General features: G+C 31.7%; 3 protein-coding genes across 3 annotated transcripts in view; 1 reads left to right on the top strand and 2 right to left on the bottom strand.

The window, feature by feature from the left end:
* LOC107444936 (5-hydroxytryptamine receptor 1D-like) overlaps positions 1–23,280 on the top strand; it is a 280,715-nt gene that overhangs the window by 68,154 nt on the left and 189,281 nt on the right. The gene's annotated exons all lie outside the window — the stretch shown is intronic.
* Positions 10,867–11,631, bottom strand: LOC147814097 (uncharacterized). Its single transcript, XM_087160201.1, has one exon. It carries the CDS (start codon positions 11,629–11,631, stop codon positions 10,867–10,869), a length of 765 nt encoding a protein of 254 aa, XP_087016327.1.
* On the bottom strand, positions 13,048–14,550 carry LOC122268992 (uncharacterized). Its single transcript, XM_043040200.1, has 2 exons — positions 13,983–14,550; positions 13,048–13,904 (listed from the first exon to the last, which is right to left on the bottom strand). Exons 1-2 carry the CDS (start codon positions 14,548–14,550, stop codon positions 13,048–13,050), a joined length of 1,425 nt encoding a protein of 474 aa, XP_042896134.1.

Genomic DNA, 23,280 nt, shown 5'->3' with positions numbered 1-23,280 from the left:
TGAATGTTAATTTGTTTCAATGCTTCATCGAGGAGTTCTCCAGTCTTCTGGTTTGGGTCCAAAACTGTAAGGCTACGGAGTTGAACAATAATTGTCGTAAAACCGTGGTGGCAAGGGGACAGAGTGTTAGCCTATTATTGAGGTGATCCAGGTTCGAACCCCTACGTTACTAGTCGATAGGAATTCTGTACCCGTCTCGCACCAACCACAATGCTGGCATAAAATATCAGCGGTCGACGGATTATGAATAGGCTAACAATGGGAGGTTTTCGTGGCTTTTCTCGAAGCGTAAATGCAAGTTAGTTCAATCTAGAATCCCTCCAAGAAGATAAATTTTTCCCAATACGTGATCTAGGAATTCCCTTGTCTTCTGGATTGGGTTCAAAATTACAAGGCTGTGAGTTGCATGGTAATAATAAACTCAAAATTTGGTCGACTGTTAAAAATCGGGTTTAAATTAAAATAAAATATTTTTCGTAAACCTGAAAATAGGTCTGTTATTTCTCTTCAGGTGTAAAATGATGTTATATATCCAAGCTTATTTGAGAAAAACGGTAAAATATTATCTCAAAGACTTTATTTAGTTTATTTTTTCGTTACTCATTATTCACTAACAAATAAATTGCTTTGTTTGTTTGATTGTTTGAATTTTTGTGTATGTAATCAAGAGAATTGTAGTCTGATTAGTAAAAATTACATCAAATAATTAAATCTCCTAGAAAAGTCTAACTCATATCTGTTAAAGAAATATTTAAATTTGTGCTGTGTATAAAATAGGCTATTACAATGTTAACCGAATACAAGTAATATCCCATAATCAGTTATACGATCGTTTTGGAACCGTGATGATGCGTGTCGTAACACGTATTTGAAATAAAAATTTCCAGGCAGTGTTTCGAAATTGAAGAAGTAATTTATCATAGTAACGATATCATCATAGTAAACGATCGTATGGCCGTTTATGTGGCGTGCTCTGTTTACTTTTTAGCTTCATTCAAGAATTTATTTTATTTTAACATTTCAACGCATAAATTGTAACAGGTAACTGTGTTAGAAATGTTTTTGTTTAAAAGTTATGTTAGTAACTACAGTCTGTAATCAAAAGATTCTTTTTTCTTAAAAAAAATCTTTTGTATCCGAATATTTCGAAATTCGAAGAAACCTTTCTCACGATTAAAAAAAATCTATTCGAATTGTAATAATCAAATAATTTAGCTCATCTTGAACAATCACGAAAGTTTATTACCTGTGATAATTTTTCAACAGGTGTCAGTTTTAATATTCAGTTTTAGGAGCCTCAGTCAAATACAACGGTTCAAGAACCTTCTCCAGGTACATTTGGTGCCGCGACCATGGTACCAGACCTTGATTCCATGACTCCCAATCATTCTTCTTTTCTAATAATCTTCTTGTTTTCATTTTTATTTTGTTTATTCGTCAAACTTATTATCTAACACTGTTTGAATTCTTTATCTACAACACGTAATAGCGTTTCTTTTTGACGCAGTATAGCCGCCACAAACACTTGTACCATTTAATCATCAACCATTGAAATATTTATTTTTGTAATGCCCACCTGTGTTAACATTCGTCAATTCAGGCATCTATAGGGCGATTTTATTGACCTCTCTTACAGGGGCACCCTATTAGGTGGGCCAACGTCGCTCCCACAAAGGACAGATAGTACAGAGAAGGAAAGAACATCCATACCTTGCCCGGGATTCGAACTCAGAACCTTTCTGATGCAAGGACAGTTCCCTGTTCCCTACACAGGCCGGTCGGCCTGTGTAGGGAACTGTGTCGAAATATTACTTAAAGGATAATAAGTAATTAGTAATAAACAAACAAAAGATGTTTTTTTTAACGAAAAGTGCATAAATTGCTAAACTATTCTTTCTAAGAAAGTAAATGAAACATTGAATCAAAGTCCAGTATCGATTATTTGCAATAGCCCCGTGAAAATCTCTAAAGATTTTCTCTTCTTTCAATTATTGGAATCTGTGCTACCTGTCCCATCACACTCTAAAGTTTCATTAATGGGGGCTTTTTCCTGATTGATGATTGGTTTATCTCGATTCCCAAGAGGAATTTCTGCGCCCAATAAGCTTGTTCCTGCCTTTTAAAAGAAAACAAAAAAGAATTGGAGGCGTGCCATTTATATAAGAAAAAAAAACACTGCTGGATTTATTGAACTAAAGTTCTGACGCAACAATTTTATTGTTGTTTAAGAATGCTGGAATGCAACTACACTATGTAAGTTATTTACTATTTTGGCCATAAAATTTTATTCATTTACAATTAATTAACGCTAATAAAAGTGTAAATTTTCTCAAAAATTTCGTATATTAATAGACCTTTTTAACCCCTTAACGATCAGTTAATTTTCAAGAAAACGGTCATAAAAGTGCCTATTTTTTTGGCTTTTGTATTTGTATTACGTATTTGATTAGTGCTGCAACTAGTTTAAAATTAACTAACTATCTACAATTACCTTAAAAATATCCTGGTACTGCAATCAGGTGTGTAAAAGGAGAAATAAAATGTTTTTCGGGCAAAAGAAAGGAATTAGTTTTATTCTTATTGGCGCGTTACTACTGAGCACTCCAGCCCGTCAATATCACGGGAGCGAGATCTCCGTCATTTTTACGGAAGCGAGAAGGAGTGTACTGTTCATAATACTTTACGGTTTCACTAGTTTTACTTATAAATTTCCTTTAAGTGTACTTCAAATATCATTACTTTTAAGTTTTATTTCATTCATTTTAATTTCACATTTGTTTTTTGAAAATTTGCCTGCTATCACACAGGATGAACTGGACAAGTAAGATATTGCTTCATGTGTATCATGTAATACTGAGATTGACAGGATTAATAGTTATTTACTTATTGGGATTTTATGTATTTAAAAAAATGAAACTTTACGAGTCTAATATTGTAAAAAGAAGCATTTTTAGTTCTTTCTTTTTGAACTAAACCAAACAAAATAAAAATTAAGGTCAATAAATGTATGGCCAAATTATATACTAGGTCTTGTTAAGTTCCATTGCCCGGTATAAATTTACCCGGTATACCCTACACAGATATGTTTTTTTCAAGTTAAGTTCCACTGCCCGGTATACATTTTACCGGTACTCCGAACACTGATATTTCTCCTAATCTATCTTCAGCAGATGTTTAAATATCAAATAAATATAAATATATCAATGAATAAATTAATATCAAATCGAATATTACAAATATTTCAGGCATTCACCAAAGCATATCTGTGATTGTTGACATGAGTTGGTGAAAGTCGACATTCTCTTGATTTCAATCATTCACGGTCGCACACATCGACATCACACACATCGACTATCGACATGAATTTAGTTATTCAAAATGAAAAAGCGTGAAGGAAACAATAATTTGTCTTGATAGCTATGTCAGATGTTAAATAGATAAATTCAAACATTAAACTTTATAAAGTAACAAAATAAAATTCATCAATAAAACACAACTGAAAGTACAGAAAGTACAATGCTTTATTCACATTATTTTATTTTATTTATTTATTTTTAGTCTACACAGTTTACACAGTTATCTTATCCTTTTTGGATGGAAGTTTTTGTATATAAAACCATCGTAACTTTTTAGTTATGAGCTTTAATTACTTGGATTAATTACCTCGGCCACACTCGATTCAACGCAAAAGAAATCTGGAACAATATTTCTTTTTCATATGCAGGGTGTACCGTAAATATTGCATCAAACTTCTAAGGAAGGTAGGGAGATTATAAGGATTGAGAATTACCTAGGATACCGTGACCTGAAATGTCATCTTACGCTGCTAGGGGTGCTTTCATATCACGAACATGCTGTTCATGTGCCTTTTAACTTGCACTTTATTTTTCTAGAATATTTTAATTTCATGTTAATTTTATGTTTTATTACCATCGTTGAACAGCCGACCCGATTTTTCATGCTTACGACTACCAATGTTCAGCTACGCAGCCTTGTAATTTTGAATCCGACCCAGAAGACAAGGGATCTCCTGGATCAAGTATTTTATTTTATTTTATAACCGTCGTTGAACAGCTGATACAATTTTTTGGGTTCACGACTACTAATGTTCAGCTCAATAGCCTTGTAATCTAAATAGCCTAAATCTAAATATGTTGTAAATTAACATTTTTTTTTCGAAATTACTTATGGAGCACTTAATAATTTTGCGATGAATTTACTCACGCAATGTTGGAATTTTATGGCGTCGCTTAACACTTTTTCTACGACTTTAATAGCGATCAGACATGGCATCGCAGTGTAACTGACCTTTATTCTCATTATTAATTCTCACCTTTATTATTATTTCTCACCTTTATTATTATTATTAAGATTTTAAAACCACTTTAATATTTTCCATATTCGTAATTTCGTGAGTTTTTTTATGTTATTATTTTTTTTTTTTGAATGGCAGGCACTGAACTTTATTTGTTTCGCCTTAGAAGATGCCAGAGCTGTTACTCATTTCGCGTTACCCAGTGGGCACCTGTGAACCAAAAGCACGGAGACGAATAACATTGCCCACGCCACAAACCCGTTCATAGGGTGGGCCACATTCACACATCACACACAACAGAGGACAACACGAGAGAAACACCCATGCCCATAGCGGGATTCGAACTCGCGGCCAATGGCTTCGCAGTCAGGCGTGCTAACCGTTCGGCCACCTGGCCAGCTTTCATGTTATTTATTTTTTATTGTTATTAATTTTAAATCCAGTCTTTCCATTGCACTTGATATTTTTCCTAATTCAAAAATCACTTTTATTTACCTAAAAGCGGCAGTTTCTTAAGAAATGATTTTTGTTAAGCACATGAGTGTCAAAAATTTAATGAAGAAGTTAGTCAACTGTAAAGCATTGTTGACATGTTAATTGAGAAATTGATATTGGGAAACAAAAACAAAATTGTATAGGAGATAGGAATAGAAACGATTGTGCAAAAATTGAGTTGATAACAGCTCCACTTCATGGAAAACTATGAAACTAAAAGACACAAACTATGTACTGCATTTATTTATGGCTTCTAATAAAGAATCTATTTTGATACAAAAACATTTTTTTATCATTTAACTTTAAATGTTAAATGCTCACCATCAGTACTAAAGTAATTTTCCATAGATAATTGATTTAGTAGATCATTAAAGGGAAAATAGATTAAGTTGATCATTAAATCTGTGTCTCAAATCTATACTTTGAGAAAAATTTACGGGTTTTTTTATTATCATTTCACTGTTTATTAAGTATTTTACGATACTTAACGATTGTAGGGACCATGTGTTGGCGATTGTTTCTCCGAGTAATCAAAAGACTCAATATCATCAAGATTAGCTAATATGTCAAAAATGGAAAGGTTTGGGTTGGAAAAGTCTGTTGCTCATTACGATCTCTTATTTACTGTCGATTCTTTATATTTCAAAAAAAAGAGAAGTCAGAAAAAATAACTTACTTTGAGCTGATTTCATAAGAATTGATTTAAAACGAAACTGACTACCACGACATAGATTCGCGAAAAGCATACTTAGACAGGGTATAATTGCGTACTGTTCAATAATCATTTACTAATAACAATCCGGGCAGATGTTGCCCTCCTCTTGAAAAGAAAAATAATTATAAACATAGATATTGAAGATAAATTTATTTCTAAAGTCCCAACAATGAGCAGCAACAGATCTTCAAGGTTCCTTGGGGTATTCATCCACTTTTCCTTCGAGGTTAATATCTTCCTTACCTGTACTGTGCATGATTCTTTATCGCCTTACGAGATCATCGCCAACAAAACCAATTATTTTTATTTTTTGAAAGGCCGGATGCTATTTAGGCAAAGTATGAAATAATCGTCCTGATGAGGTTATTATGTAAATGATGTGCATGATACTGTGAATGACCGAAATCGGTGGTTGTTGACTTTCACCGGTGAATGTTGACAATCAAATTTGTCGCTTTGGTGAATGTCCGAAATATTTATTACATCCGATTTTATATTAATTTATTCGTGGATATAATTACATTTATTCGATATTTTAATACTTACTGACTATAGATTAGAACAAGCATCAGTGTTTGGAGTATCGGGCAAATATAAACCAGGCAATGGCACTTGACTTTAAAAAAACATCAGTGCAGTGTATACCTAGCAAATGTATACCGGGTGGGGGCACTTGACCTTAAAAAAACATCAGTGTAGGGTATACCGGGCAGTGGCACTTGACCTTACAAAAAACATCAGTGCAGGGTATACCGGGCAGTGGCCCTGGACCTTAAAAAAACATCAGTGTAGGGTATACCGGGTAATGGCACTTGACCTTAAAAAAACATCAGTGTAGGATATACCGGCCAAATGTATACCGGGCAATGGCACTTAACCAGACCTAGTACGACTAGACCTTTGGTAAATGTCCTAAATATATACTAGGTCTAGTGCCATTTTTGCTATACCTTAAATATTTAAAAAAATAAACAAAGCATTTGAATCAATTTCAAACTGATAATGAAATTATTGCTTTAAAATTAAAAAAATAATAATAAAAACAGCGCCAGATAAGAGTAATTGAAGTAGTTGCTTTATACAGCGCATGTGCGGAAAAAAATTTAAAAAACATTTTCCAGGTGCATCTAAAAGTGGATGAATATCCCAAGACACCGATCTTCAAATATATCAGTCTTGTATTTTTCTTAAAAAAAAACCCTTTGGTATTCATAAAAATATTAACAAAATTAGAAGAAAAAATAGCATTTATTTGCATAGTGTTCGAATATGTGACCTTTTATATTGGATCAATGAATTTATTAAGTAAGCTTCTTAATTGTAGCTTCTGTAAAATAATTTTAATTGTCCGTGGTATTAAATGGTATAACAGCCCATGGTATAAAAAGTATGGATAGAGGCGCTGACGTATAAACGAGCCCTAATGAATGCTGGTAAAACGTATAGATTTTTCTGTTATGATAGAATGTAGGAACAAAAGATGAAGTCTATAAAAGACTTTCTATCCATTTATATAGTGTCTGACTTACAAATAGTCATCCTAAGAAAGAAGGAAACCAGTAAAATGGTTTACTTCCAGTTTGCTCTTGCATGTAAGCCCTTCAAATATTATAAATACGAATGTTTTTTATCTGAATTTTTTTTTTAATGATATGACAATTTTATTACCATTTCTTATTTATTTTAATAACATTTTTTCTTCCTATTATTGGTTTTGATACTTAAATTTTCTACTTCAGTTTTAAATTTTCCGCAATTTAGTTTTCTGCTCATTTACAATTACATTACTTTTTTCTGTTTCTTCGAGATATTATAAAGAGTAATAGAGAGCATTATAAAGAGCAATTTTTATTTTAGGATAATTATTAATTATTTTGAAATATCTCTCCAAAAGAAATGCATCCTAAAGAGAACCCTTACATCTTGTTCATCAAGTTGTCATTGTATTTCTAATTCTATTAATTCTATTATATATATATATATATATATATATATATATATATATATATATATATATATATATATATATATATATATATATATATATATATATATATATATATATATATATATATATATATATATATATATATATATATATATATATATATATATATATATATATATATATATATATATATACTAAGCCCTCAAAACTGATAGCACCCGCCCGAATTGCTAGCACCGTCATTGATTCTACAAGGTGCTGATAGGTAGTCTGAGGTATCTGGTACCAAGCGCTCACCAACTGGTCCTGCAATTCCCTCACATTGCGAGGGGGTAGCGTGGCAGCACGAATTTGGTTTTCCAAGTAGGACCACAAATGCTCTATTGGATTAAGGTCAGGTGAATTTGGGGGTCAAGACATGACTTGAAAGTCACTGGAATGTTCCTCGAACTAATCCATGACGACTCGACCCTTATGGAATGGTGCATTATCCTGTCAGTAAACACCATACCCCGCTGAAAAAACTGTTGTCATGCATGGGTGAACCTGGTATGCAATTATGTTCAAGTAGCTTACAGACGTCAGGGATTGTTCTATGAAGATTATGGGTCCTAATGTGCCGCATGAAAACATTGTTCCTGGGCGAGAAACCATGAAAACCTGGGCGAGCCCATTGTTATAGATCAGTGGTTCACAACCTGGGGGCGATCACCCCAAAGGGGGCGATAGAGCTTCTCAAAAAGGCGATAATCCTTAGGGGGGCGATCAGGGGGCGACGAGTACTCAAAAGATAAAAATTGCTAATAATATCAATAATAAAAGCTATTTGAGATTGAAATTGAAAATATATATGGAACCTATGGTTCTGGTGTAGACAAAGAATTATGATAGTTAAAAATTTGAAAAAAATTCAAGTGCAGGATCGTTTTCGTCATACGTTTTGGTATCGCAGGCGGAAATCTGATAAGTCACTCTGTTCCTCTAAGCAATAATACTGTTTCCAGGCGTATTGATGAGATGGCCGCCGACGTTTAATCAAAACTCATCAAATTTCTGAAAGAAGGTAAATTTGAGTTGCAGATTGATGAATCAACTGTTATAGATAACAAAGCTGTTTTAGCTTACACGAGATTCATAAATGAGAGTAAGGAGATTAACGAGGAAATGTTGTTTACAAAAACTTTGAACACAGATACAAAAGGATCGTCGATTTTTAAATTGGTCTAAGATTATTTTGAGGTAAAAGAAATTCCCCTCACAAATGTAAGTGCTTGTACAACAGATGGTGCTCCAACCATGTCTGGTTGTCATACTGGGTTTCTGGGTCACCTTAAAAAAGAAGTACCGGAAGTTATCTCACCATTCATTATGTCATTCATCGTCAACTTTTGGCTGCAAAAAATTGGCTATTTATGGCATCAATAACATAAAAGCTAATTCTCCTAATAACCGTTTGTTCCGAGAACTTTGCCATGAAAATGATGAAGATTTCGAATTCCTGCTCCTTCATACAGCTGTGAGATGGCTTTTGAAAGGAAACTGAGCCGCTTCTTCGAATTGCTGGATTCGGTTACTGAGTTTCTCGACACCACTGATCCTGTTTTAAGTGAGAGTTTGAAGCAACGCAAGTTGGAAACTGCGTACCTCACTCATAGTTTTGAAAAAATGAAGGAAATCAACGTAAAACTTCAAGGAAATAAAATGAACATTATCAAGGCTAATCATATCTTTATTCATCGCCAAGTTTGATATCTACAACTCAAACATTGGTCGCAAAGAGCTAATGCAATTTCCAACTCTTAAAAAGTGTTCAATGGCAGATATCGAGATTATCGGAAATAAAATCTTAATTTTTACTGATCACCTTGATCAGTTATGAAATCAAGAATTAAAGATTTGATGAAATTAGAAATTCCGGATTGGATTTTCGATCCTTTCTATTTTGAAGTTGTGGATAAGCTCACTTCCTCTTTGCAGACAGAGTTTTTAGATTTGAAGTATGACTGTGAAGCCAAAGTCGTCTTTAAAAAATACGGTTACGAGTTAGCTTGGGTAAAGCATATGGACACTTATCCACAATTGTGGAAGCAAACTGAGCCGCTTCTCATCTCGTTCTCGTCAACGTACCTGTATTTAGTGGAGAGAGGATTTAGTTCTGTCTTCCAGCTGCTCACAAAGCAAAGAGATAGGTTGGACATTTGCTTCAAAGGAGACTCGCGTTTCAATCTGACGAGCATACAACCTGACATTCAAGATTTAACTTGAGATACACTAAGCACAGGGCAGTCATTGAAGTGGTAAAAATGTACTTTCTCCCTCTTCATTTATTTTTTCTCAAATTTTAGTTCTTAACGTTTTAAATTTTTCTTGATTACGCTAAAATATGAATTTAAAAAAATGTACTTTTGTTTTGATTATTCCGTTTTAAATATCATTTCTTTTCGGAAAAAAAAAGATGCACAATTTTTTTCAATTAATAAAAATGACAGGATAAATGTGCCTCCTTATTTGCATTACAATTTAAATTGAAATCAAATAACATAGCATATTTTCAGTGTTTGGTTGCTCACAAGCAACAATGAATTGTTTTTTGAGCAAAAAGAGAAAGGGGCGATATGTGTCAGCCAACCCCAAGAGGGTCCACAAAAGGTTGGGAACCACTGTTATAGATGAAGGGTGGTCATAATGTAATGCAGCAATATATATATATATATATATATATATTATAGTCTTTATATATATATATATATATATATACTAGCTGACCCGACAGACGATGTTCTGTACACACGTCTTTAATTGGAAAATTTAAACATTTTTTGAATAAGCTGTAACAATCTGGATCGTTTTGATGCAAATTTTTATTAAAAAGTTATCATATTATCTAACGTCATTACATATATCTTATCACAATTCGACCAATCGATAGTGTGTGAGTATGTGTATACTATCAGCGAAGTTAAATGTAGAGGTTGTTTTAAATCAAAACTTAAACTTATTTTAATTAAAGGTAAAAAAGTGAAAACTTAAACTATTTTATAACAGATATATTTTTTCAATTAAAAAAAAACTTAAGTTATCGTAATGCCATTAGATGTACAATATTTTTGGTTGATCCTTCAGGAGCATACACAAACAAATTCGAGGGTTTTCCAACTCTGGAACACGCAACATATAACTGACCGTGAGAAAAGCACGGGTTTTCTAAATCTAAGCCACAAATTGTCATTGTTTCAACCTTGTGACTTATTAATAGTCACAGCAAATGCTAAGCGGATTGGAAATTGCAAACGTTTGAATGGTATTGGCGAATCTGAAGGAATCATTGGGATCCGCGGTAGAAGTACAACTTCATCTTGAAATTTTCCACTTAAAATAGTGGCTTCCAAAATGTTACCCATGATTTTTTTTAATGACCAGCCGTGTGCCATTACACAATTTCGGAGCATTCAAATTTCTAAGCAAAATTATGGGTGAACCAATCTTCAATCGCAAATTATGGGGTGGCATTCCAGGTAAATCCAGTGAATTTAAAAACTCGGCAGGATAGTTGGCAACTTCATCAGGATCAACAACAGTGTCACTCGATTTGAATGTAATTTCACTACCAGGCAATGATTGTTGTACTTTAAAATTTATTGCGTCAACATCTAAATTTTTTGCGGCTGAAATAGCTCGCTCACGTAGCCATGCATGATTAGTATAATCATGTGGCAAATCTAGAAAGATACTTTTTATTAACTCCTCTTTGGTCGGCACCATATTGCAAAAATACTGTGGGAGTCGAATATATTGTGAATCTTCATACAATTGAATTTTACCATTGCCAATGTCTAACAGTTGTTCAGAGAATCTTGACGCTAATGGATCATTTTGAAGTTGAACACGCATATTAAGAGTAAGGCATAATTTACTGACACTTCGCCACAGATAAGATTCTTTCAAACATGCGTTTATTTCGTCCGCATATGTCGCACGTGGAATGACGGGTAATGTTTGTCTGAAATCACCTGACAGCAACAGTAGAGCACCACCAAAAAGCCAATTATTATCTTTGATATCTTTTAGGGACCTGTCGAGAGCTTCAAGCGAATGCTTGTGGGCCATTGTACATTCATCCCAGATAATAATTTTACATTTTCTCAAAACTTCAGCCATGCCTGAATGCTTCTTTATGCTACACATTGCTTCGGGATTGGTATGAATATTCAAAGGTAATTTAAGTGCTGAATGCGCTGTCCGTCCACCATCAAGTAAGGTTGCTGCAATGCCTGATGAAGCAATTGCCAATGCAATATGATTTTGAGATCTAATGCGCGCAAGTATTAGTGAGATGAGGAATGTTTTACCAGTGCACCTGGTGCGTCCAAAAAAAATCCACCTTGTTGTGCTGCAATTGACACTTTAATTGGATCATATACATTTCGTTGCTCAGCAGTAAGCAATCGTTCATTGTTAGCAACAAAAGTAGCCAGAGAAGTCATATCGAACTGGTGTTCACGTTGAACGTCGCTGTTGATGATATCTGCTGCTTGGCGGATTGGCGCTGGCATGCCAAAATTTATGAGCGGCATGTTCGAAATAAGAATACAAATATCCTCAATCATTATTAATGCCTCATTATATATTTCTGCGGAGAATTCAATACTGAGATTTTGATTAGTAATTAATCCGATGCAAAATATCCTCACTCATTGATTCTTTATATTTATTCCACAGAGCAGATGCTTCAGACGGAAAACACGTTGTCAATATTATTGAAAATAATTGACGAATTTGCTGTGGAGATGAGCTCAGTCCTGCATCTGCAAGTGTGAGGTCCCAATGGTTATCATCCTCCAATAAATGCAACTCACGACACGCATCAAAGAAAGTGCCGTATAAAGTACCGTTGACTTTTCGCAAGTATTGGAAGGATGTCGGTCCAGGAACGTTAACCAATAACAAACGCAGAAAAAAGCAATCGCGTTGCTTAGGATGAACTGTATATAATCGTCCTAAAGTATTTGTCATAACTATGTCGGCAAATCCTGGGATTGGAGTGCCTCGTTTCCGTGGTTCCCAACTTTTTGATTGTTTATTCATGTAAAAAATTTAGGAGCATCAGTATACATTAATGTCTTTGCAAATTCACCAACAATATCTTGTCGATTACAAAGGTTGAAAAATTCAGTAAGAGTTGTTTTTGGAGCTGTTAAAGCTTGTTGTAGTGCATTTTGTTCTGTGAAATAAACACGCTGTCCATTTTTCAAGATGCACAGCCAAATGTACAACAGCAGGATCCCTTTCATGTATAGGAAATGTAAAAATTCACCAAATAGCTTCATTACTACTAATGTATCGTCCCATTTGATGATGTGTTATTTCGTCATTCTTATTTACACTTTGAACAGCGAATATAGCTTTATCTCTGCCCTAATGAACGTACTTACAAATGTACTTGATAGACTTCACCGAACTGCATAACTCAACGTTCATGTGTGCTTTATAGGTTTTGCACAGCAATGGTGAGTATGGAACCACCCAGCGACTATCGATGTCAACTCTTACGCCGTTTGATAGACGCAATTCATATTATTGACCGCCATTGTCTACATCTCTACGACGGTAAGATGGATAACCATCGATATTGCTGATAGTGTCAGTTTGACATGGTTTAAGAAAACGTTTCGTACATTTTCCATTATCCATACATGGTGACATCATGTTGAGAGAACCACATGGACCATGGATCATATTAGTAGTCACAATGTCAAACAATTCTTGATCAGCATTCGGATTTGGAATTTCCGCTGAAATAATTTTGTCAATTTCTTCTGGGCGCACTTTGTCCACCAACCAAATCAAAATATGCGCATGAGGTAAACCTCGTTTTTGCCATTCAACAGAATAAAGCCAACATCGTGCTTCACCAAATACCGAGTGATGTGTAATCAATTTCATCAGAGATTTCAATTTTTGTTTTAACACGCGTGCAATGATATCATGGCGATGCATCGATGTTTGACCTGATAACAGCAAATTTTTAATTTCTGCCCAGTTTGGATTACACGTAAATGTGATAAAAAGATCTGGTCGGCCGTATGCGCGTACGTAAGTCATGGCGTCTTGAATATATTCTTGCATATGACGCGGACTACCAATGTATGATGATGGAAGAATATATGCGGTACCGATGTTGTTGATATCATTCGTTGCATCTACGTTACCGATTATGGCGTCACGCAAATGAATGTACTCCTCAGAACGAAGTTTCGCTTGATTAAAATTTATATAACGCAATCTCTCACTTTCAATTTTTACATACATATCAGCAATGAATTGATGAAATAGCTGTCTGCTTCGGAGAATGTTATTATCTTCATTTTCACGAATCATCAACCGGTATGCGTAGAAGTTCATCGCACTAACTTTCTTGATTAGTTCTTCACCTGTAAATAAAACTATTTATAAGATAAACAGAAATAATTTGTTCAAAGAAAAATTATAAAATAATCTATAAGTTGTGCCTGTTGTTGGATTCCTTTGTTTAATATTTAAATGATATCCATCTTCTCCTTCCCAAAATATCAACGGATATTGCAGTGCATCGTAAGAACAATGATTGTCTTGAATTATTTGTATTGTATTATCTCTGCGTTGTATGCGAATATCTCGACGTTCACATGGGTCACCAGCCATAACAACTGCAACTTCATTAACAGTTGGAACATTATATGTGCCTGCGTTGCTGCTTACTTTGTCTGCTTTAATAACAATGGCGTAGTTGTCGTTTTGCAGTCTGTTGGAAAGAGTCTTGAACAATCGTATCAATTGGTTATGGTTTTGCAAGAACGTTTCCAAAATGTCCACAATTTCTCGTTCCTCCATCTGCTCTATATGGTTGTATATGCATCGTGTATGAGTTTGTTGCTCCTTATCGCCCATAAAGTAAATTTGTAAGAATTTTGGATCGACATTAGGCATTGGAAGCAATGAACCAATTTGGTGGTACACTTGACCTTGATTCTTAAATGTAGATTCAAAATTACGACCACCCTCATTATGAACAATTTTTGTTGCTCCAAATGATGTCATTTGAAAGCAAGAATTGGATTTACGAATTTTCCGCAAAAACAATTTCGATTGAGATGCGGTTCCAGCTAATAATGTTTTAAAAGGTTCCGATGATGGATTTAACGGTGGAAGTGAAATTTTTCCAGATGCTTAACATCAACCAGCTGATTCACCTTTGTACTTTAAAGCATGACAATATTGACACTCGTTGTCCATACTACCGATTAAGATTAATGCATGTGACGAATAGTCTATTTCAGGGTCATATTCAAACGCAAGACGATTAAGTGATGCTCGTATCAATGCTCGATTATCTTGCATTCGCCGTTGGTTACGTTCTCTGTTTTCGTTGGTCGCTCGTTAGCGTGTCTCTCGTTGTCTTAATGCATTTGCACGAAGACGTTGATTGCGTTGCTCTAAATTTTCATTTTCACGTGAAGATGCAACTTGATTTCTTGAATTCACATTATCCGTCAAGTGTTCTTCAACTGTTCTATTCAATCGACGATCATGGACCAATTGTGCGTTTCGAGTACGTCGACCAATATTTCTTGCTCTTCCACGAAGACGTGACATTTTTTTGTAAAACAAAATACTGTAAAATAGTACATAAACAATATGAGTAATTTATTGAAAATGATATTTTATTTAAGTAACAGGACTGAAAAGATTTATTGTACCAAATTTAGATAAAAAATGTGCAATTTTATTTTTTTGTTTTTCTTTATTTACTGTTTCAAATAAGAAATTTTAAATAAAAACAATTGAAAATGTTTTATATGAAATCAATTAGCTTCACAAATAAATTTATAGGTTAGAGTGGTTGTTAACCTACGCACGTATAAATTCGATCTAAAATTATACAAAATACTCACTTCAATTCCGCACTGAATCTACAAAATGCGTAGTTTTTTACATTTTTAAAATGCGCACTTCAAAACTCTTCAAACACAATAATAACACGAAATTACAAATTCTATTCAACGACTCTTTTTCCTGCTCCCTATTAAATTATATGTCTATCAAGACAAACTAAAAAAATATTTACAGAAAAACAAAAGTTTTATGACTTTTATTATTTTTATGCTAGTGAGAACCAAAACAATATGGAAATGAATGAGGGAAAACTGGATCCTACCACGTGATTTCCCGGCCAATAAAAATGTAGCGTTAAACGTTTAACGCTTTCTTGTTGGAAGTCGCATAAGAAGTATAACTTTTAAGAAGTAGAATTTTTCCCACTCAATAAAAAATTAATTAAGAAAACAATTGAAATTGGACCGAATTGTGAATCTAAACCATTCTCGAATTCTTCTGAAGGTACACAGAAAATTTCATTTAAATCGGTCCAGCCGTTTAGGAGGAGTGCAGTGACAAACACACGAACAGAAGAAATATATATATAAAGATATAGACTTATATATATATATAGTCTTTTTTTGGTGCGTTAACCGTTACTTTTTTTCTTTATGTCTTATGTCAAAAAAATTTAATTTGACATTTACAATATTTACTTGACTTTTTCACTTTTCAGAAATAAAAAATTCAAACATTTTAGCTTTTAAAAGTAGTCCAACTCAAAAAGAGTCATGCTTGTAGAGGAAGAAAATATTTATAAGGAATATGGAGCATAAAATTAATAGCGAATGATGCATTTAAAGAAGAATGTTTTCTTGCGACTATTCCATCTTCTTCACGCCAACTTGACTCTTGTTCCATTTGGGCTTCCTGCGTAGGCGCCAAATAAATATTGACGTCTAAAATTCTCGAAATAGTTCATTTTGATTTGATTTTGGAAAAAAACAACAAAAAAAACCCGTCTCTTTCACAAAAAAAACTTTGAAACAAGTCTAAAATATATATGTAGAAAGTAGTTTATGTTTATTTAAAGAGTTTGTTTTATTTTCAAGTGTGCAAATGTTGTTCTTAAATGTTGTTTATTATTTAAACGAATATTAGTTTCAGCAAAATTTTAAAAAACAATGTTTACATCATTTTTCAAAATGATATTTTATTCCTTAAAAAATTTATTCCTTCTTATGCATACCTTTAAAAGGAGTGAATAAACTATTTATAACTATATATTAACTTATTATATTCTAACATTATTCTAATTATTTTATAAACCTATATTTTGATATGAAATAAATTTTTTGTTCTATTGATATGAAATAAAGCGTAGCAACTTTATTGCAAAAATGTCCCCTTGGATATAATATTTTTTGGAATTATATTACTTTTAAATGTTAAATGTGTATTTTTCATTCTTTGATTAATTGACATTATAAGTTTAAGTTCCCATTTTTGTATTCATCATAGCTTAGTAATTACTTTAAAAAGAGATAACTTTTATTTATTTGACACAATGATTTTTAATTCAAAATATCATTTCAATGTTATTCAAATTATTTCGCTGAAGAAAGAATATAGAAAAATCGGAATTTGCAAAGTTTGGAGAATTTCTTTTTTGGTAAATATCTGGTTAAAAATACATTAACATGGGGAAATAATTGTTGAAAGTTAACTAGATTAGTTTGAACCAGTTTTTTTGTGATTCAATAATCAGTCTCTTTTACTCTTTTAATCTTTAAATAATGATTCCTATGAAATTAGTCTTAATTTTATCCAATGAAACGTAAAAAGATAACTTTAAAAAAATTTATTACATTGCCAATAGATGGAAAGGAATGCTAAACGTGTCTATAAACTAAATATTATACTTTTTACGCATAAAACTCTTATAACTACCAAACGAGGTTTCTGTCTAATTTGATTCAGCTTAAATCATAAAACTATTTTTCATTTGTCTAACTATATAGACAAATGAGGTCATGCTATTTTGCACCATTTAATGAAAATAGGTACTCAAGATGTTTTTCTTAATATTGAAGAATTTAAAATTTTTGGTATTTTCTTTTCTGTATTATAAAGTAGTATGAAAAACCAATAAAATATTGATACTAAATCCTGTTTCTCTGGAACGTATTAAAAATAAAACAGTAGGATAACTGAAACAGGAGTATACCAGAAAAGAGAGTGTGACGTAAACCTGAGTATAATTAAAAATTGAGTACAACTAAAATCAGAGTATAATACTAGAGTATAACAAGAGAAAGAGTAAAACTATAACTAGAGTATAACAAAAAGAGTAAAGCTAAAAGTAGAAAATAACTATGAGTATAACTAAACAAGAGCATGGCTGAAACAAGAGAATAAAACAAGAATATAGCTATAAAAAAAGAGAATAAAACAATAGGATGACTAGAGTACAACTTAAACTAGAGTGTAACTTTACTAAGACAATAATATAATTATAACAATATAATAAAACTAGAGTATAACTAAAAAAAGAGAGTGAAGCAAGAGTATGACAAAAGAGAATGAAACAAGAGTATAACTAAAAAACGAGAGTGAAGCAGGAGTATAACAAAAAATAATGAAACAAGAGTATAACCAAAAAAAGAGAGTGAAGAGAGAGAGTATAACAAAAGAGAATGAATCAAGAGTATCACTAAAACAAGACAGTGATATTCAGGATTTAAAAATTTCAAGTGTTATCTTTTCTGTATTATAAAATAATGTAAAAGCAAATAAAATATTGATTCCTAATCTCGTTTCTTAAAAGCAAAATAATAGAATTACTAAAATAGGAGTATAACTAAAACTAGAATATAACGAAAACAATGGAATAAAACAAGAGTATAGCTAAAACGAGAAAATAAAATAAGAATATAGCTAAAACAAGGGAATAAAACAGGAGAAATAACTAAAAATATAGTATATAACTAAAATTAGAGTATAACAAGAAGAGTAAAACTAAAACTGGAGTATAACTGTATAACTATAAGCTAGAGTATAACTGTATAATATATAGTAGTTTCCTGAACTCTAAAATATTTCCTCCTTAACTTATTATGCTACTTTTAAATATAAAATGCGATGTCGTAACTGAAGTAGAATGAACATTAAATTAGCATAAAATTATGCATTTGAAAAGGGATGTTTCCCAGTGGATATTTCCACCCTTCTTTCAATCTAACTTAACGGGTTTTCCCTATAGGGATTTTACTCTTTAACGACGTATGCGCAAAATTAGAATCAAATTTCTAGAAATAGTTAATTTCCACATTCTAATGTCTAAACTTTAGAAACAGTTTCCGGAAAAGGTAGGGGAATATATATATATACATATATATACATATATATATATATATATATATATATATATATATATATATATATATATATATATATATATATATATATATATATATATATATATATATATATATATATATATATATATATATACAGGGTTATTCATAATTCCCTCTGTTTACTACAACTGGTTTCAGTGGTACATGTTATTGCCATCTACCGGCAACTGCTTAAATTAAAACTTGAATACTTTCGGAATAATTTCATATGTTCTTTTTTGCCATATTCGTCTTCGTTTTTTTACTATAACTGTTCATCTAGGTGCATATATGGCAGTACTTTTACTTTCGTTACTTGTACCGCCGGTACAAGTAGAAAGTACGTACTTTTACTTGTACTTCGTTACTTTTTAAATTTAGTACTTTTACTTGTACTTTCGTTACTTTTTTAGAGAAAAAGTACAAGTATTAGTAACGGAAATATCGAATGAAATCGTTACTTTTTTCTAAAACTAGGTAAGCTTTCTAAAAAAAATTAAATTAAAAAAACTGCTTATGTTTTTTTAATTTATAAAACTAATGAGCAATATATATGCATTCATAGCTAACTTCGTGTTTAAATACCTTCTGTTTCAACTTATACTGCACATTCAATTATTTTTTACTAGCTCAAAGATCACTAGCTCAAAGCTATCTGAAACCCCGTGTTTGCTTTGTTTATGTTTGTGATTTTAAAACGCGTTTCTAAAGAGTAAAACAATTTTAAATCAATGGTAATTTAAATAAATAAAAATAATTAACTAAAAATTAAAATCAGTAGATAAAATTTCTTTTTCGTCCAAATCCATAAAAAGTTTGATATTAAGATTATATTTGATTTTAAAATTATATTATACGATTATATTATAAAATTATATTATAATATTCTTCCGAATTTAAAAATAAATTGATATCCATAACTTTGAAAATTAAAAATAATTAAATAAATAACAACAATTTTGCAAAAGCATTAAAGAACATAAGAATATTATTCAATAAAATTTTAGGTTACTTTGAATTTTCGATTTTCTAGAAATGTACTTTTAAATCGTTACTTTTTTTGTTTAGTACTTGTACTTTTACTTGTACTTTTTACTCGTTACTTTTTAAAATGAGAACTTTTTACTTTTTACTCGTTACTTTTTTTAAAAATACTTGTACTTTTACTCGTTACTTTTTAAAAGTAACGTTGCCATATATGTCTAGGTGTCTATTCATACTAAATCCGGTAATTCATATTCAGCCCACTAATGTCTAATTCTCTTTATTTTTTCCTCTCTCCTGTCATTTTTGAGTTAATCACGCTAATGCAGTAAGGAAATGTATCTTGTTACGCATTGCTACTTTACAGTTATACCAGATATAGCTTTTAAAAATATAATTGAACTTTTTTAAAGCTTAAGATTCTATTGGGTCTATGCCATATCAACCTTTTAAACTTTTGAAAAATTTGAACTATAGTTACTGTTAACTGAAACACGCAGAAAAATATTAAAAAATATAGTAAAATTTGAAGAAAAAAATGGCGGGTTTGTATTCAAAGCGTTACCTAAAATATGTTCTCAAATTGTTATTGTTCCTAAATTTAAAACATGTTCATAAATTTTAAAACTTTATGTTAACTTATGATAACTTAACACTTTTAAATAAATAATTCCAAGAAACTGAATCGGTGAGATATTACCTACATAAAAGCTTCAGTCGCTTCAAAAATATTGTTAATATATATTTTTGAATAATATTTTCCTATTTATATATTTTTGAATCGAATGAAGTTTTTATTCAGGTAATAATTTAACACTATTCAAACTTATGCCTACACTCAAAGTTTCAAGAGATGCATTATTTTCAAATCAATTTAAAATGCAATATTCATCGTTTGCTTTAAACCGTCGTAAAAATTTGATCTACGTAATTTCAAAATCATAGTCTCAAACGAATAACTACGAGAATTTTAAATTAAAACCTCTCGATAAACATCAAAGATGAAAAATGTGGCTTAGAATTAAACAAACATGCTCGTTAGTCTTAATGCCACTAATGCTCCCTTATTTGAATTAAACCTTACTTTATCCACCCAAATGGAATTCAAACACTTGTACCATTCTAAATAGCACTTTCATCAACACGCCAGATGCCTTATAACGGCCGCAGTGGGCGAAGACAAGCTCAAATATTAACTTTATCGAGTCACGTGAATGTGAAGAGTCAGTGTTGCTTAAAGCCTTTCAGCAACACAAACGACTCCGTATGGCTCTAAATATTTATGAAGGAGGTATTTGTATACATGAATCCGTTTCATCGATTGAAACATCAGGAGCTGGTTTTAATTTAAGGTGAGGGTGATAGGGTTTAATAACACCAGTTCCTCCAGAACTAATCCAGGGCAACGAATCGTATCTGGAAGTTTTAAAATGACTCGATTAGCTGCAGGGATTTTCCGACCACTGACATGTCAGGGGACGGTGGTGGCCGAGATTGGAAATGGAAGGAGTGTTAATGACATCTGGGTGGCAATCGCGTGGCTCTGATGGTAATCTCCGGGCATTGATTGCGTTTCTGAGAGAAACGAACGTCTTATAAATCAATTCCGGTCTCATTTAGTTGGCACAATGCCTTGGGAATTCAGCCAATTTTGTTGAAATTTTGTACATTTGGGAATTATGTAAATTTTAGCTTTAATCATTGGGAAATTGCCCTTTATATTAAACTCGTTGAGATTTCTACATATCTTAAATGATGCAGATGGTGATTTCTGATTAATTTATTAGGCTTTTGGTGAAAGTATCATTGTATCTTGGGAAAAAAATAGTTTCTTTGTCTTATTTTTAAAAAAATCGTTACTTATGTCTAATTTAATCTAATTTTTGATTAAATTTAGAGTTTATTCAGGAAGAATTTAGGTTGAATGTAGAGAATGAAGAGTTAGTTATACGCGGAGTCGGTTTCATTGCTCCAAACTTGAGGTATAATATTTACTTGAAAGAACGAAATTATAAAGTTTTATTTATTAAATTTTTATCAAAAAATTAGAAAGGATTAATGTAATGTCGCCTTTCTTGTGGAGCCATTATATAGGGTAACCAATACTGGGGTACCAATACCATATGTATGGGGTTGCCGATGTGTGGGATAATGCCACGTACAAGAGAGCAATATTCATATCTCTATACAGAAGACGCTAATTAGAGTTCTGAACAATTAACAAAAGTTCATTTCCAATCTCTCACTATGGAAACATTCTACTCTGATCACTTTTTTTTGTAAGACAATGCTAGTTCTCGCCAAATTTCTGGATGATGATGTCATAAACACCTCACAGTGACCTGCTTCATTCCCTGATCTCAGTCTCATAGAGAATTTGTGGGAAATATGGAAAAAAATGACCCTTAAAATACAGGAAAGAAGATAGTTAAAGAAATAATGAAAAATTTGGGAAGAAATATTAGAAGAAACTTTCGATGCTCTCAATTCTCTCGCAGAATGTGTGCGAGACTGCTTTAAACGGTTATGGATGTTAAAGGAAGAAGAATTAACCACTGATTTATCTGTAAAATGTTATAAAAAGGTCTTTAAAGGTCATGTTGTGAAAAGGTGTATAAAAGTCATATTAAAATATATTTTAATTTCAGATTTATATTTTTATTTACTTAAATAAAAATATTTTTTATCTTAAATTTCAACTGTTTCGCTCAGTACTGTACTGTATAATATCTTGAATGTAGAGTCTTTCAGTCTTTGCTTCTTAGTGGATTAGATTAGTAAATAGTTAGAAGAACAATATTTCTTACATATTTGAAACTATTCAAAAAGTTTCCGCAATGTTTATGAAACTTTTCAGAAAGCGCAAATGAAAGAATTTTAAAGTTTCTGCAATATTATGCGGGAATATCTACGATATTTTCATAAAATGGGTTGAAAAGAGAGTCAGTCTTAATGAAAAGTTCAGTGTTTAATAAAAAAAGTTGTCAGCACAATATTTTTAGGTCACAGCACTAAAAACTGTATGAAACATTTTAAGAGAAAATAAATGAAAGACTTTAATTGTAATTTCTGAAATATTCGGAGGGAATATTTAGGTATTTTTAGGTCACAGCACTAAAAACTGTATGAAACATTTTAAGAGAAAATAAATGAAAGATTTTAATTGTAATTTCTGAAATATTCGGAGGGAATATTTAGGTTTTTGAGATTTTTTAAAACGTTCGTTTACAAATGCGATAATTTAAAAAAGTTTTGGAAATATTTTCGGTGTGAACATTCATAACTAATGTTTAATTCAAATAACTATGTAACTAAAACTTCCAAATGTTTTTAAATGTCTTAGAAAATAATTCTATCAAAAACTAAAAAAAAGAAAATGCATGAAAATGAAAATATGTTTCACTGTAATCAACCTTCATCAAATTAAAAAAAAACAGTTTTTCAATTAATATTTTTTTCATATAATAAGCAAACAAATGTTTAAAAAAAATTTTAAATATTTTTTCCTAGCCCAAATAAGTGCATAATATTTTTTATTAAAAATTAAAACATTAATTTGATTTAAATCTTT

This window comes from Parasteatoda tepidariorum, chromosome 3 (assembly GCF_982258835.1).
Source record: "Parasteatoda tepidariorum strain Cologne lab strain chromosome 3, Ptep-v5.0, whole genome shotgun sequence".
NCBI lineage: Eukaryota > Metazoa > Arthropoda > Arachnida > Araneae > Theridiidae > Parasteatoda > Parasteatoda tepidariorum.
The sequence above is the reverse complement of the archived record's forward strand: the minus strand, read 5'-3'. Positions and strand labels throughout refer to the sequence as shown.